This window comes from Oryza glaberrima, chromosome 11 (genome assembly GCF_000147395.1).
Source record: "Oryza glaberrima chromosome 11, OglaRS2, whole genome shotgun sequence".
NCBI lineage: Eukaryota > Viridiplantae > Streptophyta > Magnoliopsida > Poales > Poaceae > Oryza > Oryza glaberrima.
This window is the reverse complement of record NC_068336.1, coordinates 24964883-24983900: the sequence shown is the minus strand read 5'-3', so window position 1 is coordinate 24983900 and position 19018 is coordinate 24964883. Positions and strand designations below refer to the sequence as shown.

Sequence of the window (19018 nt, the reverse complement as noted above, 5' to 3'; positions counted from 1 at the left end):
GTAGTAGAGCATCAATTCAACATATATGTGAACAAAATACAAGATTATCCCCTCCTCCTTTTCCGGGCTTGGGACCGGCTATATCATTATGTTACACATAAGATGACATAGGCGGAGTTACCTACACCTACAAGGGGAAAAAAAGAAAAGAAAACCACACACACACACAATAATTCATGAATATCTTACAAGAGCTAAATAAAACACACCTTTTTTTTAACATTTTGGATCTTTTTTTCCTTTTTATAATTTTTTAATGATTTTTTGGGTTTTATTTTTTTTTGGTAATTTTCGTTTTTTTCCTATTTTTTTTAAATTTTTAAACCATCGATAGACTAGGTAAAGACAACAAAAAGCTAAGAAGTAGTGATTTGCATATTGCCCAATTCTCCAAGATTAACCACCTACAAAATAAACAAGTTGTATATATAGATAAGCAATTTGGTATTTAATAACTTAATCAGGGTAAATAATATGTAAGTGCGATCAGTTGTTCAGCAATCACATTTTTCTGGAATTGAATTTACCAGAGACTTGCATTAAAGACATTATAAGGAAAAACCGCATATGAACTACTACACATATATAGACATGTAGCCATGTAGGCAATGTCTGTTTATTTTGATAGATAGGAATATGAACAAGGATATTAATCAATTTGAACTAATACAAAGGAATTAATTGAGGTGGTTTATTTTTTTTTCACCAAATAAACCTTCTGAACCCTACCCTAGGAGAAGATATTGGGCAAACCCTTTAATGTTCAATATCATGTCCTATGCTGCAAGGAAAATCTGTAACGCGAGAGTTCACATGCAATTTAGTTGACATAACTACCATTTTTTTGAGATTTTTTCTTAACTATTTAGTTGACACGCAATAAACGAATGGACATCCACTCGAGTAACTAAAAAAGTTTTTCATACTATGAATGATGTAGTAGATATGAGTGTAAAATTTAGACCGATCAGTGTACATACCTTGTGCCATCGAATTATGTGGCTCTCGAAGCCACTCGTTGACCTCCCGCTCATCTCCATGGAGATGTCAGCATTGATCATGAAACCTTTGGACCCATAGCGGAGCCATCTTGTGCATATCCTCGTCCAACCATAGCTGCTTCAAACTGCCCAACTCCTGAACATGCCTCAGATTTGGGCAACAAGCTACATTCAGCTCTTTCACTTGGGGAAGGTTGGAGATACTCTCTAGGCCTTTGCATTTCACAACTTGAAGGGTGTTAGAGAGGAACAGGAGGCCCTCCAATGTCTTCAAGCTGTTTACTTCTTCTAAAAAGACCTTATGCAAGCTGGTGGCTTGCTGTCCAAGCTGTTGCGGCAGAGCTCTCAGCTTGGGGCAGTTCACAAGTTGCAACTGATTCAAGCAAGGCAGAAGACGCGGCGTTGGATACGGGGCTTCTTCCCTCTTTTGCTTCAAAGCAGCTCCATCCTCTTCCTCTTCCTCTTCTTCAGTAAAGGACCATTTCTCCCAGTTGGGCATTTCTTTAATGACCAACCTTTCGAGCTTGGGGAAAGCAACTACCTCTGTGGATGCAAGATTACTCACCCCACGGCCAACAAATTCAGGCCCAATCTTGGTAATACTGGTTGCTCCCATGATACTTAGATATTTCAAGCTAGGTAGTTGCCCCATTGGTGGAAGATGCACACCAATGTGGCAATCTATGAGTTTCAAGTATTCCAATGAAGACAAATGGGCAGTACCAAGCCAAGTGGGGAACCTAGAACCAAGGAAATCGAAAATACATAGTGTTAGAACCTCAATGGTTACTCTCATTGAGAAGAGGATGGCACAAGAGATGGGGCAATTTTCTGGTTTTCTCTCATTCACAAACACAAAGCCATACCTTCCCGAGGAAGGTTGGATACATATATATATAGCCATAGCTGGCTGCAAGCCTATTGCTGCACTCTTCTAGTCTAAAATTCGAAATTTGAAAGGGATGCTGTCCTAGAGGGCATCCCAACTGAATAAAGCATAAAGGGGGGCATAAAGGAGATGCTAACCGCTGCTGTCCTACTAACCGCAGCTGTCCTAGCAACTGAAAATATGCTAAAGGAGTAGATGCTGTCCTGAAAAAGGTGAAACTATCCAAAAGCAAAAGAAAGAATCACAAACAAGGACCACAAAGACTTATCCATCATTCTCCCCCTAAGTCTTGTGCGTCGTCTTGTGGGGAAGTTGGGCCATCCCAATCCTGGAGCAGAGCTCGAGGAACTTGATCCTCCCAAGAGGCTTGGTGAGCAAGTCCGCAAGCTGGTCCTTGGTGTTGATGTAGCTCGCCTTGATGCTCCCTTCCTCCAAGTAGCTTCGGATGAAGTGGTACCTCACCCGGATGTGCTTGCTCCGTTCGTGAAAAACGGGGTTCTTTGCCAGGGCCAGAGCGGACTTGCTGTCCACCCGGAGCTCTACCGCTCCAATGTCTCTGCCGAGGAGATCACCAAGCAGTCGAGCAAGCCAGAGCGCCTGGGTCGAAGCGGCGGATGCCGCCATGTACTTGGCCTCGCAGCTGGACAGGGCCACCACCTGCTGCTTGATCGACTGCCAGCTAACGAGGCACTCGCCGAGGAAGAAGAGAATCCCGCTCGTGCTCTTGCTGGTGTCGATGTCGCCGGCGTGGTCGCTGTCGCTGTACCCGACGAAGTGTGCCTTGCAAGGACACCTCGGGTAGTAGAGACCGTGGTCGAGAGTCCCCGCAACGTAGCGGATGATCCTCTTCACAGCCTGCTGGTGCTCCGTCGTCGGTCGCTGCATGAACCGACTGACGTAGCCGACGGAGAAGGCCAAGTCCGGCCGTGTGTGGGTGAGGTAGCGAAGACTCCCCACAAGACGCCGGTACTGTGTAGCATCCACCTCCTCCGTCGTGCTATCGCGGCTCAGCTTCAGTCTCTCCTCCATCGGAGTGAGAGCTGGGTTGCAATCGGTGAGCCCAGCTAGCTCAACGACGCGCTTGGCGTAGGCGGTCTGTCGAAGCGTGATCCCGGAGTCGTCCTGGTGCACTTCGATCCCCAGGTAGAAGGAGAGAGGCCCCAGATCACTCATCTGGAAGGTGGCCTTCATCTCCTCCTTGAACGCCGCCACCTCCGCATCCTTGGTGCCGGTGATCACCAAGTCATCGACGTAGACACCCACCAGCAAGGCATTTCCTCCATTGCCCCGCCGGTAGATGGCCGCCTCGTGTGGGCTTTGCTCGAAGCCCATCCCCTTGAGTGTGGAATCCAACTTGGCATTCCACGCCCTCGGTGCCTGCCGCAAGCCGTAGAGGGCCTTGTGCAGGCGTAGCACCTTGCCCTCCTTGCCGGGGAGCACGAATCCCGGAGGCTGGTGCACGTAGACCTCCTCCTTCAAGTCGCCGTTCAGAAACGCCGACTTGACATCCATGTGATGGACACCCCAGCCTTCCTGAGCAGCCAGCGCAAGGAGGAGTCGCACAGACTCCATCCGTGCCACGGGAGCGAAGGCATCGTCGTAGTCGATCCCCTCCTGCTGCACGAAACCGCGTGCCACCAAGCGAGCCTTGTGCTTGACGATGGCTCCGGCTTCATCCCTCTTCAGCTTGAACACCCACTTAAGGGTAATCGCGCGGTGACCACGAGGGAGGTCAGCAAGCTCCCAGGTGCGGTTCTCCTGAACCGCGTCCATCTCCGACTGCATCGCGGCACGCCATGCCGCGTGTTTCTCGGCCTCTGCGAAAGACCGAGGCTCACCGTCGTCGCACGCAAGGTGCAACTGCGCCTCCAGGTCGCGAGGCACCTGTCCCGGCACCGGCTGGTCGCTGAGAAGATCCTCCATCATACGGTACCGTAGCTGCTCGCCGTCGTGGTACGCGTCGATGCGCTCCCCGTCGTGGGAGAGCGGAGTAGCGAACTCCACCGGGCTGCGCTCAACACGAGCTGGCGTCGGAGTAGACGTGCCCGGAGGAGTGGCTGTTGGTGCTGGAGCGCGTGGGGTCACCGGCTGGGGCGGTGTCGGCGAAGAGCTCGTCGTAGTTGAAGTCGTGGTCCGAGGATGTGTTGGTGTCGAAGTCGGTGGAGGCTCGGGGACTGGGGTAGACACGCTCGGTGAAGAAGAGCTGCCTACTCCCCCAGCTCCCTCGAAGTGGACGTACTCGATGGTGAAGTCGTCGTACGTCGGAGTCGAACCATCGTCCACCGCCTTGTCCCATACCCACCCTCGCCCTTCGTCGAACACTACGTCGCGCGCCGTGCGCACACGCTATGTCTCTGGGTCGAGAATGCGGTAGGCCTTCGAGCCCTCCGCGTAGCCGATGAACACCCCTGGGGTGCTCCTGTCATCGAGCTTGCCGATGTGTCCAAGCTCCTTGGCGAACGCGAGGCAGCCGAAGGCCCGCAGGTGGGAGACCGCCGGCTTGCGCCCATGCCAAGCCTCGTACGGTGTCCTGCCATTGAGAGCCTTGGTAGGCGAGCGGTTGAGGATGTAGACGGCCGTCACCACCGCCTCTCCCCAGAAGATGGCCGGCATCCCCCTCTGCTTGAGGAGAGCCCGAGCCATCCCCACAACCGTCTGGTTGCGCCGCTCGACGACGCCGTTCTGCTGCGGGCTGTATGGCGCGGTGTAGTGGCGCTGAATGCCCTCATCAGCGCAGTACGACGCGAATTCAGCCGCCGTGAATTCGCCGCCGTTGTCGGTGCGCAGCACGCGCAGCTTGCGGCCACACTCCGACTCTGCAGCAGCCTGCGCGTGCCTAATGGCGTCCGCAGCCTCTCCCTTGCTGCCGAGGACCATCACCCACATGTAGCGGGAGAGGTCGTCGACGAGCAGCAGGAAGTAACGTCGTCCTCCTGGTGTGGCCGGTGTCACTGGGCCACACAAGTCCCCGTGCACGAGCTCGAGCCGTTCCTTGGCTCGGAAGCTCGTCTGCTGGGGAAAGGGGAGCCGCCGCTGCTTCGTCACCACGCAGACGTCGCAGAGCTGCTCCACGTGGTCAAGGCACGGCATGCCTCGCACCATCTCCTTGGCACTGAGCTGCTTCAGGGCCTCGAAGTGGAGGTGCCCGAAGCGCTCGTGCCACTGCCACGCCTCGTCGTCCCGACGAGCAGCGAGGCAAACTGGTTGTGCGACCTGCGCGCTGAGGATGTAGAGTCGATTAGTGCCTCTGGTTACCTTGGCAAGAAGGCGACGACGGCGATCCCAAATCCTCATGAGTCCGTCCTCGACCAACACGCGTGAGCTGTTCTCATCCAGCTGTCCCACGCTGATGATAGAATTCCTCAACGCGGGGATGTAGTAGACTCCGGTGAGCAGCCTGTGCTCACCGGACTTGGCGGTGAAGGTGACGGAGCCAACGCCCTTGATCTCCACGCCGGAGGCGTCCCCAAACTTGACAGAGCCTCGGACGCTGGAGTCGAACTCGGTGAAGAACTCCCGTCGGCCGGTCATGTGATGGGTGGCGCCGGTGTCGAGGTACCACCCATCAACCTTGTCGTTGCTGGAGCCGTTGCAGAGGGAGACGAGTACCTTCGGCTCATCGAGGTGGAGAAAAGCCGTTGCGGCCGGTGCCGCTGGAGGTAGCTCGATGCTTGCGTGAGCCAGGAGCAGAGCCGGTTCTTCCTCCTCCACCCGTGCAACGTGGGCCTGGCCGCGTCGTGGCTGGTGACAGTCTTTGGCCCAATGGCCAAGCTTGCCACAGTTGCGGCAGGCGTCGTCTCGTGCCGGCTTGTGGTTGCCGGCGGCGCCGCCTTGGGCGCCTCTGCGAGCACCACCCTCGGCGCGTCTTCGCGCCCACCGCAACTGGACACCTCCGCGCCCCTTGTGCGGCTTGCGGCCGCCTGTCGAGGGAGAAGACTCCCCCTTCCTCCCGTCGCTCTGAGAGGCCTCCCACTGTTCTCGAGTGAGATGGAGCTTCCCGCCGATGGTGATAGGCCCCGAGAGAGGCTGTGGCTCATCACCATCGACGACCTTGAGGCGACCTAACGCCTCCTCTATCGACATCGTGAAGAGGTCCAGCAGAGACTCGATCGAGCGAGCGATCTGCCTGTACTTCTCTGGGACGCAGCGAAAGAGCTTCTCGACAGCTCTCTCCTCGTCGTAGGTGTCGTCGCCGTACTGCACCATCTTCTGCAAAAGAGTGTTGAGACAGAGGGCAAAGTCATCAACATCCTCACCCGGCTTGAAGGCCAGGTTCTCCCACTCCTTGTGGAGTGCCTGCAGTGTGGACTTGCGGGCGCGGTCGCTGCCGATGCGTGCCGCAGCGATGGCGTCCCAGGCCTCCTTGGCAGTCCGCTTCTGGGAAAGCGAGAACTGCATCTCGGGCGGGACTGCAGCGATGAGGGCATCCAGTGCCCGCCGATCCTCATCGTAGTCGACGTCGCCGTACCGGACTGCCTCCCACATGTGCCGCACCTGGAGCCTCACCCTCATCACCGCGGCCTACTCGATGTAGTTGGTTTTGGTGAGGGTAGGCCACCCACCGCCGGGACCAAAGTCCCTGACCACCGTCTGGACGCCGTGGTGACCATGCCGCCGGTCAGGGGAGGGAGAGCCGCGCTGCCTACGAGGGCCGCGCGCGGGCTCCGGGCTGCCGCCGGCACGCCAGCGCCCGTCTAGGTTCCCGTCGGCGGGTGCGCGGTCCCTTGGACTGCCGCCGCCGCCGTGGGGGTGGGCTGCTGCCCACCGCTCTGCCCGCTCCCGCGCCCTTCCTCTTGCCAGCTCCTCAAGCTCCCTGTCGGCGGTGATGTCGCCGGCGATGGAGCCGTTGATGCTGCTGCGCAAGGTCTCAATCTCTACCTCCGCCGCACGTGCTGCATCTTCCGCCGCCTCTGCTTCCGCCTCCGCCCTGGCTGCTGCCAACTCCGCTGCCGCCAGTCTGGCCGCCCTCGCTGCTGCTGCAGCGGTCTGAGCCGTTGCTCGCCTGCGCTCTTCTGCTGCGGCGAGCTCGGCGTCCTGCTGACGCCGAGTGCTCGAGGCGACCGAACGCTGAGACCGAACGTCGGACATGGCGTGCCTCCGGGAGGCTGCTGCGTGGAGAGGGGGAAGGGAGAGGGGAAGGAGCAGCCGGTGCTGCTGCTGCTGCTGCTGTTGGCTGAGAGCTCAACCGAGCTTGGGAAGGGGTGGAACAGGAGATGTTTAGCCTACAGGAAAGTGTGGCTCTGATACCAAATGTTAGAACCTCAATGGTTACTCTCATTGAGAAGAGGATGGCACAAGAGATGGGGCAATTTTCTGGTTTTCTCTCATTCACAAACACAAAGCCATACCTTCCCGAGGAAGGTTGGATACATATATATATAGCCATAGCTGGCTGCAAGCCTATTGCTGCACTCTTCTAGTCTAAAATTCGAAATTTGAAAGGGATGCTGTCCTAGAGGGCATCCCAACTGAATAAAGCATAAAGGGGGGCATAAAGGAGATGCTAACCGCTGCTGTCCTACTAACCGCAGCTGTCCTAGCAACTGAAAATATGCTAAAGGAGTAGATGCTGTCCTGAAAAAGGTGAAACTATCCAAAAGCAAAAGAAAGAATCACAAACAAGGACCACAAAGACTTATCCATCACATAGTTCTTCTAAGTTATGTGGAGGCTTTAGTTGCTCAAAGATCTTCTCAGCATTGGTAACGCGTTCCTCGGAGTATGCTTCGTTAGTTGGTTCAATGAAGCTTAGATGTAGAGCTTTGAGATGCTTTTTGTCTGTTAACATAAATGAATCTGCACAGTTGCAAAGAGTACTTCTTTCTAGTTTTATCATATGAAGCCTTCTTAACTGTGAAAGATGAACCAGCTCCTCCAAGTTCCACCCATCTTGCATTTTAGCATTGTCAATTCCGCCACCAATAGGGAATCCTTCTAAATCATTGAGGAACTTCAATCCTCCTATCCCTTTTGGGACATGATTTATCGGCGTCTCATCGAGACCAAGCTGCCTTAAATTGCATAACTGAGTGGTTGCCAAAGGAAGGTGGTCTAAAGATTTACACCTTTGCAAGTTGAATATTTGAAGGTTTTGAAGGGAACCAATGGACTCCGGGAGACAAGATATGTTGGTTCCATCAAGACCAAGTAAACGTAGGTGGATTAAATTTCCAACATAATCTGGTATTGTTTGCACAAGTGAGTCGCTTAGATCCAAAACACGAAGATAACTTAATCTCATGAAAAATGTGTAATCAATTACCCGTGGCTGATAATTAGTTGTAAAAGTTCTCAACTTAATTTCCTCCTTACCCATACAAGGTATGACTACCATATCTTTCTCTGTGACAACTAACATACGCCGCAGGTTACATATAGTATTGTCTACCAAAGATTCTGGATCTCCAATATAACATTCTTCTCTTGATAAATAGCAAGCAAGTTGCCTTAACAGATCATGCATTTTGCACCTGCTCAGATCAAATCGTCCATCATCTGGTTGGAGGAGATTCCTATTTATTAGCTCATAGTAGTACTCTTCCGCTGTATCTTCTAGTAGTTGATCTTTGTGCCCTTCTACAAAACCTTTGGCAACCCACATCCTGATAAGCTCATCACGTTCAAAGACCCAGTCTTCATGAAATACAATACAATAAAGAAAACATTGCTTCAAATGCTGAGGTAAATCATCATAACTTACATATAGACCACCACATATTTCCTTAGGAAGCTTAATCATGGACCAAACATTTCTGGTTAAAATATTTCTCCATTCATTCTCTGTTTTATCTTTGCTTGCCAAAACTCCAGCAACAACCTTGATAGCAAGCGGGAGCCCACCACATTTCTGAACAATCTCAATCCCTATATCCCACAGATTTTGCACTTCTTTCTCTTCCTGAATGTTCATACTCTTCCAGAGAAGCTCCCAACCATTATCTAGTGACATCAGATTGACACGATGTGTTTGCTCAGCTCCAACTTCTCTAGTGACAGTACCATACCGAGTAGTTATCAGAATTATTCCTGAGGATGCAGCTTGTAGTGGAGTCCTTAGTAGATTGGTCCATACATCAGAATGACTTAGATCATCCAACACGAGGAAAAAACTCTTGTCTTTAATAGTTGATTCAAGCTTGCTTTGGAGCTGTTCAGCTGATTCATCTTGTGCGGAACAAACTTTCATGGCTTTAAGTAGTTGTCTCAAAAGGGAAACTGGGGAGTAGTCTTGAGAAACACAAATCCAAGCAAGTTGGTTGAACCTACCATGTAGTTTTTTGTCATTGTATACTTTCGGAGCTAGTGTTGTCTTTCCAATCCCTCCTGTTCCAACAATGGCGAGCTTGTAAGCCTTCTCTTCCTTGTGCGTAAGCACAAGGCTCACCAATTTTCCGCAAGCATGCACAATCTCCTTCCCCAAAGGTTGGTTTCAATAATGTGTGATGTTTTTTTCAGTTTTGACGTTGAACCTTTATTAGATGCCTGTGTATTCTCCAGTGTTGCAAATGTTTTATCATTTGCTATTTTCTCCAGTTTTCTGTTCAAGCTTCTGATTTTTTCACCAATCTCATGGTGAACCCGAATATTAGAAAAGCAAGAGAGTGGTGAAAATCCACAATATGTGGTTGACATTCTTGATGAACAAGAATGGTCATGTAATAGCTTGTTTCCTTCTAAACTAGCCAAATCGATAATATCATCAACATCATATATAGCATCTTTTAGTTGAGAAAGCCAATTGTGTATTGATGGGTCTTGTGTGCCCCTTCGATCAGCATCACCGAGGAAGCACCGTATTTGTTCCATTCTTTTGTGCAGTTCTATAAGTTTTTCTTTTACACCTAAAATTAGTATTGCCTCCTCAGTAATGATCTCTTGCAACTTCTTAGCACATGATCCAACCAAAGAACCCACTATGGTTGCCATAGAGAATGTAGTTGATGATGATGCACCAAAATTTCCAAGTAAATTAAATTACGCAGGAGAATAACACGTTCTGAAAACCGAGAAAAATTCAATCAATTCTGGAGTATATTTGTAACTGAGGAGCACATCTCTAGCTAGCATGTTGTTTTGCAATGTGTTTTGGGCAAGTAACTACTAGTATGCACTATTGTGTCCTTGTCATGATCCGAAATTTTATTCCTAGCCTTATGTGCTGCAAAAATTGTAATAATTGGCTATAGAAAAGGCTAGGATTCTAGGGTTTGTAATTTCGAAATTGGATTATTTGCTTGGGGGGGGGGGGACTGAAATTAATTCGGTAATTTCGGAAATTTTTGGCCAAAATTATTTGAAATTTTGACTGATTTTGAATAAAATTTGACCAAATTCACAAAAATTTGCAAAAAACCAAAAATTTCGGGCGAGATGTGAGCATGCCGGTTGGGGGCGAATTTACCGAACTTTTAAACCCTGTAGGATTCCCATGATCTAAAAACTAGTGTGCATAAAGAAGCTCAAGAACTGGAATAATTAATGGGGTTACCTTTCAATAGCCTCTTGGGTCAATGGACAATGAGGAAGAGGAAGTAACCAGCAACAAGTTGAGTGGTTTTGCACTTTTGCTCAAGTAGATGAAGAACAGCAACGGTGTCTGCTGCAGCGGAAGGTGACGACCGAGCGAGCCGGCTCAGAGTTTGCAAGGGAAGACCCACCAGACACCCCAGAGCGAGGCTCTTGGTGCGTGCAGCCACGACATCTCGGCAGCCATGAGGAAGAAGATGAGCAAGTTCAATTCCCTGGTGATTTCATGAATCGCGACGACTATAGATGGGCTGGCTAGCTCTTATGCAGTGGCAAAGAGTAGAATACTGATACTACACTAGTGATGTTGTTTGTTGGCATGTCACTAGCTTGTGTGACTTGTGTCCCATTGTGCATGTGGGAAAAGATGTGTGCTCTGTTGTCTGAATTACAAAAATATTTGGACTGAAATCCATTCTGTCATTTGTTAATCACTGTATGCTTTTATCTTTCAGAAATTATATATTGTTGGAGCACCATAGTGCTCCTATAAGAGAGTACACAAATCCCAAATGCATTTATTTATTTAAATTACAGCTCACTAGTCCTATTTTAAATGAAAGTAGAAACTCTAATGCCAATGGACCTAGCAGATTTAGTACGAATCTTTGTCTTGGCTTTTCATAGTATATCATACTCACCTATTGCCACGATTAGCTAGGGCATGACGATGTGATCAAATTACTTCAACATTCCATGATGTGAAACCTGATCGACTAGCACTTTGATATTTTTTTTAAAAAAAAAAGATGAAAAAGAAAGACGTACATAAATACACTAAAAGAGGTTTAGTCGATATGATCTTTAGTATACTCAGTGGTTCAATACGTTCTGTTAAGAGCCGTTGTTAACACGTGGACCGAAAATGCATTTTCAGGTTGCAACGAGTTTGTATGAACCTACGGGGTTGCACATTTAATTGGTTGGAACAAGATAATTAAATGGAGATCCAATAATGGTTCAATTTGAAAGAGGATCCAAGTTGGACTTCTAGGAGCACGAAGCAAGCGACGTCACACGTGGGAAACCCTAGCCACCACTCCTGATCACAAGCCAAACCCTAACCCTAGCCACGCACAGGTGCTAGCACAACCATGCATGCCATTCCTTTCCTGGATGCGCGGATACCGGTTGTCACGCCCGGAATTTCTATCCAAAATTCCAAACGCTTACATGTGCGCGAACCCTCGTCCAGGAATCAGCCGAGGCACACAATAACAAATTAATAATAGAGTACAATTATTACTCTAATTAATAAGCGAATAAAATGTCATTACAGAGGTAGATAGTTCCTCTCAATCAATAAAGATCTAAGCAGCGGAAAATAAGATAAATGGCGCAGACGATTCCACTCCACAGGCAGCTTGACCAGGGCTACACCTAATCCTCCACACCATCAGCATCACTGTAGAACTCCTCCTCTGATGAATGATTGCAAGGTGAGTATATGACATACTCAGCAAGCCACGCAGCAAATATGCAAGTGCACAGGATAACAAAGGATGGCATAATAGGGTTTCATTTGCATAAACAGCATTTAATAAACATTTCAGAATTTAGTAAAACAGTTGAGTAATAATTAAACAATATTATTCCAACGCTATACAACATACCCTGTTGCATAGGCCCAACCATTCTGAACAACCAATCCCGGCTGCACAGTTCTATCTCCAAACCAGGAATATACCATTCCAAACCAGGAGCTAATCAAATTATTACCAGTCATAGTATCTTTTATTATGATGAGAGGTATGAGACTAATCACGAAAGACATTGTTAAACCCGCCCATAACCGCGGGCACGGCTATTCGAATAGTTTTACTCTGACCAGAGGTGTACCACTGTACCCACAAGACACAGCCCCACGACATGTCACCATGCGCCTTGATACCACCACGGTACCTCAGAAAGGAGCTGTGACAGTACCCCTCGCACAACACAATCCACCACAGCGCACCGTTCCTGGATCATAATCACCCCCTTATAAACAAGGCATGGACTCCCCAGCGACCCCCGTGGGCTTATCTCCGCCACTTCTCAGTCTGGTGCCCCGCAATGAACCATGCTATACAAAAGGTAAAGCCGTTGCCCACGCTGGCTTGTGGTTGGCACGGTTAATGTTTCACAACCGAAACTCGTGAACCGGTCCTTAATTGTCATGAGCACGACCATCAAAACCATGTGCTCACAACCCACCATTAACAGGTTTTAGTAAGCAAATTAATTGATTAACCAATCATGATTAACCATCATGAGTTATCATTAAGCCATCATTGAATAATAGGGAGTCATAAGTTATCCCAATAGTGTGCTAATGTTTCTAAGCATGGCTAAGCAATCACATCTAATATCTAGCTGAACCAATATATAAAGCTCAACTAGTCAATTTATAAGAACCCAAGGTATCAAGGAATAAAGTAATCAAGAACAAAAGGGCTATAACAAACAATAGGTTAATTCCACCCAATGACATTCGAAAATAAATGCAATAGTTGAATAGAAACAATAGCTTTAAACGGGATCAACATGCTCAAAGGGGTTGTTTGGGATCTGTGTGACTTGCCTTGCTGGCCTTGGAACTCTTCAAATTCTTCTCCTACGAAAACGGACTCTCCGGAAACATCGGAATCTAAACAGAAAAGAGCAAAACACCAAAACAGCACATAAACAAGCATGAACAGTACATGTGGATATTTTTAACATGTAGATCTCAATTTTAGAAAAATTTAGAGACTTGAACCAACTAAATCCGAGCTAAGATGAATTAGTTATGAATTTTTAAAGATTAAATCGGATTAAAACACTTATATGGATTTTAATTGAATTATGACGCAATAATGAATTATTTTTGAAAAGGAAAAGAGGATTTATTGCGTCAGCGGCTAGGGTTAGCGGTGGACCGGGTGCACGGCGACGGTTCACGGGAACGGACGGCCGAGATCGATCCATCCAAAACGAACGGCCGAGATCGACCGGTCCACGGCCGGACCACGGCGGACGGCATCGATGACGTCGGCGATGACGTCATCTCCGGCGGCGACCGAACCGCGCGAGCTCGCCGGCGAACGACGGCGTGGCGGCGCGAACGGAAAGCCTCTAGGGGTAGCGGACGGCACGGCGAACTCACCGACGACCAAAGCGACGGCGGACGATGACCGGACGACGTCGGCGACGAGGAAGAAGCGGCGGCAACCTTCGGCTTGACGACGGCGACGGAGTTCCGGCGGTCGACAGCGACGACGGAGGGGCGGACGAGGACGGCGACGCGACGGCGACCACGACGGCGGCCTTCCCGAGCGACGGCGACGACTGGAGCGACGGCGGCGCACGGCTGGAGCGGCGGCGACGACGGCGGCGCGAGGACTCACGGCGCTAGGGCTCTACGGATGACGAGAGGCGAAGGCGAGGGTGGCGACGGGTAGCGGAGACACCGGGGATCCTTTTATAGGGGCAAGAACACGGCGGCGAAGGCCCACGGCGGCCGGCGACGAGAAGGAAAGTCTAGGGTTCGGAGGAGAGAGACCGATCCGATTCGAGATCGAATCCTCCGCTTTCCAAACGATTTTAGCCGAAGTTCCAAAAGGGAAAAGGTAGAGGAGATCGAGAAGATCATTTCCCCTCTATTGATTTCACCGGAAACGGAAAGGATCGGCCGGATTTGGAAAGAGACGGCGGCGGCGCGGCGCTAGGGTTTCGGGCGGCGGCGGCGCGAGGAAGACGACGAGTCTGACAGGCGGGCCCCACCTGTCAGCGGGCGGACGCGCGCGCGAGCGACGGCTGCGGCTGCGGACTGGGCCGACTTGGGCCGAGGAGGAGAGAGAGAAGGTTTTGGGCCGACTTTCGGCCCAAAGCCAAAAGAGACTTTTAAAAACCTTTTTCCATTTAAATTATTCATGAAATGCAATTCCATTTATTAAAAATACTTCCTTAGCTCAAATAAATCCCAGAAAAATCTAGGAATTATAGAATTAAGCAAAGTATTTAATAAAATTTTATCTAGCCCCATTTTATATTGGAATTTATTATTTAAAATTAGATCTTCTCTTCTAGGCTTTTAAAATCAATTCTAATAATTCCAATTAAACAACAATTTATATATTTGAAATTTTTAGGGTGTGACACCGGTGGAGGCGCTGCTGTGTTGCGGCACGGATCGGCTTGGGAACGTGAGGAGGAGATGCTCGTGCGAGGAGGAGACAATCAGGTTACTGCGGTCAACTACTTCCGCTACACCGACGTGTTCTACATTGGACCAGTCTGTTCCGACTCTTCTTCTGCTGGTCGTCACGTCGAGTGGTTACAATCCATTATCTCTTTCTTTGCATGGTTCCTGGTTTACGCGGTAGAAACTTTTGTTTTATGCCATTGTAGCCTACTCGTAACTCAATAGCTCGCATGACTCAGTAAAAATGGTTATTGACCTTATGGTTGCACGCGGAAATAAACGCGTTGTCTCATATTCAACATACTCCAGCTACATATGGCTACCATATGGGTACTATAAAAAATAAAGTGTGCAAGCGATTGCTGAAAAGAAAAGAAGGTGCACTTGAGAATGTATACTATCTAACAAACAAGTAGTTTTACCTGCCTCATCAAAAGTTAATGCACCATGATACATGAACATGTGTACTCGTTATGATATACTGTAATAAGTTAATAGCTATCTAAATTTCCATTTTAGTTATACTGATATGAGAGGCAATGGGTGGAAATATCACAAAACATGAACTCTCGATTGCTTCTTATAAACATAGCATCTATCTTTTTTTTATATAACTATATAACATCTATCCTAATCCTGAATCAATATACATATATATACTAAGCTAGGTTTCTGTTGCATAGTTGCAGGTTTTTGTTGCATTTTTTATTTGCATGTTGTTCAATGTTCATCTCGGTCAATGTACGGTATGCTACCATTTTTGTTGGTAATTTTTATGACGGAAATTAGTCATGCCTCTGCATTCCAATTTGTTGTCGTGTCATGTGTAATTGTGTGCTCATAACTTACTCTCTTTAAAAATCTGTTCAGTCTTCAAAAGAAGAAAAAGTGCTCTCTTTTCCGTGCATACGATGCTTGGCACTAGCTAACCCATCCATCTTTAGTTAATTTAAGACCTTGCATAGATTGACCCTACGACTGATCGGTCATCAAAACCTACCACCACCATTAACCTTTGCATTAACTAAGTAATTCTAAGAGCAGGTACAATAGCAGGCTATAAGCCAGCTATAAACATATTTTAAAAATGTAAAGGAAGAAAGAGAAGAGCAACGGGTTACAGATCTATAGATAGCTGCAGCACAGACTCTAAGACGTAATGTGTGTATGACATGTGAGACCAGATATTAATAGTATAGTAAGCAACTATTGTATGAATTGGCTATTACATTGGCTATAGATGATTTGGAGCTAGTAGTGGGCTATACTATTAAACTTGCTCTAATTAGGTTGCTGCTACCAAGACCTTCCCTCTCGTCTTCCTTCCATAGATCTCCACTCGGTATCCATGCGCGTTGTATCTCCTTCTTCGGTTCTTCCTCCGCGTCATCGTCGTCGTCATCTTCTTCGTCTTCCTCGCAACTATATAAGCTCGATATGGACACTGGCTGATCAAAAACCACAATTAATCAACTGATCAACAATCAACAAGCTCGTCGTACACATATACCTGAATTTCGTTCCAAAATGGCTCGACCCACCCACCCCATGGCGATGCGGCTGCTGAAGAACATCGGCCGGCGAGCTCCAGCATCCATGGCTTGTGTAAGCTCGGCCTTCTCCGCCGGTGGCTGCGGCCTGCAGATCTTGCCGGCGACGACGGCGGCGGGCGTGGCGTTCTCAGAGACCAGTAAGGGCTACTCTGAACTAAAGCAGATGTACGAAGCTTTTTGTTTCAATCCAGGGCTCTATGACAGGTATGTAATTACAACGAATAGTTGGGGCTCAGAATGTTTACAGAATCTTGGATTTTTAGCTAATGTTATGAACTGTGTGCAGTGATACTGGTTGTGATGAATATGTGAAGAGAATGCGAGCAATCGTCGAGTTAGTTTGTTGTCTTGAAAAAGAAGGGCAGGTATGTAGAGACATACTAAGTATATATTAGTATTGTTTCAGTAGTACACTGTATATATGCTAGTTATGAACAATTGGGCCTCTTGGATGAGATGAAAACAAAGACCAAAGAAATGTTTTAGTGCCTGCATTTGGCCTCTAATTTTTGTCTCACCCTAGCTAGGCCCCCAATTGTTTAGGACAGGCCCTAGTGCCGGTTGAGCTGCATTAGGGTGGTCCTCATACAATATATTGGTTTGACATGTCCTCTAGTAATCAGTTTTAAAACAATTATCATCTTAGTAGCAGAGTACAAACAATTAATTCTTAGTAATGACTTTTATCTATAATGCTCCCTGTAACAATATATCCATGGAAAACTAAGGGTTTATTTACAACATGATCATTTTCAAATAAATAAATATTTCGGAGACATTAATGATAATTCCATGTTGCCTGGTCAGGACTGTTCATCTTGCACCATTGAATGGGACAGCGAGAGGGACTTGCCGATTGTCCCGCGGTGGACACCGTCAGCCCGAGCCCGAACCATGACAGTCGGTGATCGCCATGCCCTGCTCGCCGCCGCCATTGTCGTCGCCGGCGCCGCTACCCTCGTCGCAGGCGCCGCTGTTGTTTCCCGTCAAAAATGAACATTTTTCACCTACGTACTTCAGTGAGTAAAAATGACATGGATGATGTATTCATTGATCAGTGTGTATTTAACTCTGTACTTGTATTTGTATCACCAAAGAATTAATTATTAGCGGTTCTTTTATCTGTTTGTTAAGGGTGAATTTGCATCTGCTGCCTACATGAATTTGGTACTGATGTAGCGTTCCATGGTACCTGTATAGTTTTCAACACTACGTGCAAAAGGAAAAAATGGATATGATAATTATGATAAACTGGACGTGATTCAGCATTGCTTTGCTTTGCTGCACTATTTATTTAGGGGAAGAATAACTGAACTTATTAGATGGACTTAAGAGTTATTGTTCATGAACCCAAAACAGTTCAGATGATAGTCCTGACACTATATAGAACTGAACTGAATAACTGAAGAGCACAAGAAATGAACGCAAAACTCGATTCTTACTTCAGAGTCCATGAGGGAGTTGAAGATTTGCTCATTTGAATAAACATGTAAACTACTAGATTGCAGGGTTAACAAAGTCATCAGTATTTTCCCCTCGTGATGGTGTCAAACTGGCTAGGTAAATTCATTAATTGGGACAAAATGCGGAAATGGGCCATAGGCTGTTAGGACTCAGAAATGAGGAGAGACAGAGAGTGAGATGTGCAGGCTTACATAGTTGAAGACCGCCACGTTCATCACAGGAACTGATGACAAGCATAGCAGCCAGCAACATAACAATAGGGGAACAACAAACCGAAGCAACACATAAAGTTCACAGCCTATTGTGTACCGAAGCAAGTGACACATCAGACAATGATTGTTGTAAGTTGTAACTCACATACATACTCCCTCCGTTTCTAAAACAATGTAGTTTTAGCTATCAAAGATAGATTAAGTAGGAGGCTAAAAGACCATTGTATTCTATTAATGAGGAGAAAAATCGAGAAGGAGGGAGAAAAATATAAAGTAGTATTAAAGAGATCTAGTGAACTTCACTGTAAAAATAATCTTTGTGGGATAAACTTATAGGCTAAAACTTAAAACTATTTTCTTTTAGATACGGAGGGATATGCACATTTCTTTCAGACTTGTTTTAGCATGGGGATGTTTTTATTGATTAGTAGGTATGTAACTGTACTTATATTTTGTCAATTCATTAGTTAGATCGGCCAAACCGACATAAAAATAGAACTTACCTTGATCTAGCCGTTATGATTTGATATTGTAGCAAAATTGTATCGAGTTGTTCAGGACTTCGGGCATATATGAGCTCAGAGACTCGAATGTCTCGTTGGACACCTTATCTGGGGTGCCCTGCCTCTTGTCATGTCTGGCACTGAATTTTCTTTACCTACTTGTCTATCTCAATTTGCAATGTAACTCTCAGATCTGGTGGTCTAGTCAAGCTTAGTTCAGAATCAGATGTGTCCAACAGAGCAATAAGACTGGATGAGTCTCCAGAAGTGTCTCCATAACTATTCCATCATTGAAAATGAAATTAATATGATAAAAGTACAAAAAAAAATCCCAATGATCCACTATGTAGCAGGAGAGCATCATTTCAACCAACATCTATACAACATTATACCCTCCTCCTTTTTCCGGGCTTGGGACCGGCTATATCATTTAGATAAACTTAAGATGACATAGGCGGAGTTACCTACACTCCTACAATAAAAAAAAATAAAAAGAAAAGAAACACACACATCTAAGAAAACATGACAATGTATTTTGCAAGAGCTAAAGAAAATATAACCTTTTTTTTTACATTTTTCCATTTTTCGATATTTTTGTTTTTTTAATTTTCATGTTTTTTTTTATATTTCAAAGACCAGTAGCTAGGTAAAGACAAAAATACAGATTACAGGTGACCGCAGCCTGGCCAAATCCTTCAAGATTAA

The 19018-nt window shown here is 47.1% G+C and overlaps 1 protein-coding gene across 1 annotated transcript; it reads left to right on the top strand.

Annotated features, from left to right (window-relative positions):
• Positions 1–16061: 16061 nt before the first annotated feature.
• Positions 16062–17247, top strand: LOC127755646 (uncharacterized). Its single transcript, XM_052281341.1, has 3 exons — positions 16062–16338; positions 16421–16499; positions 16942–17247. The coding sequence occupies exons 1-3, from the start codon at positions 16109–16111 to the stop codon at positions 17128–17130; spliced, it is 498 nt and encodes a 165-aa protein (XP_052137301.1). The 5' UTR covers positions 16062–16108; the 3' UTR covers positions 17131–17247.
• Positions 17248–19018: the final 1771 nt, after the last annotated feature.

Bases quoted from the DNA above. Each gene is read 5' to 3' on its own strand.
- LOC127755646 (XM_052281341.1), top strand. From the start codon at position 16,109: ATGGCTCGACCCACCCACCCCATGGCGATGCGGCTGCTGAAGAACATC. The intron at 16,339-16,420 runs GTATGTAATTAC...AACTGTGTGCAG, and splicing joins AATCCAGGGCTCTATGACAG to TGATACTGGTTGTGATGAAT. The intron at 16,500-16,941 runs GTATGTAGAGAC...TTGCCTGGTCAG, and splicing joins GTCTTGAAAAAGAAGGGCAG to GACTGTTCATCTTGCACCAT.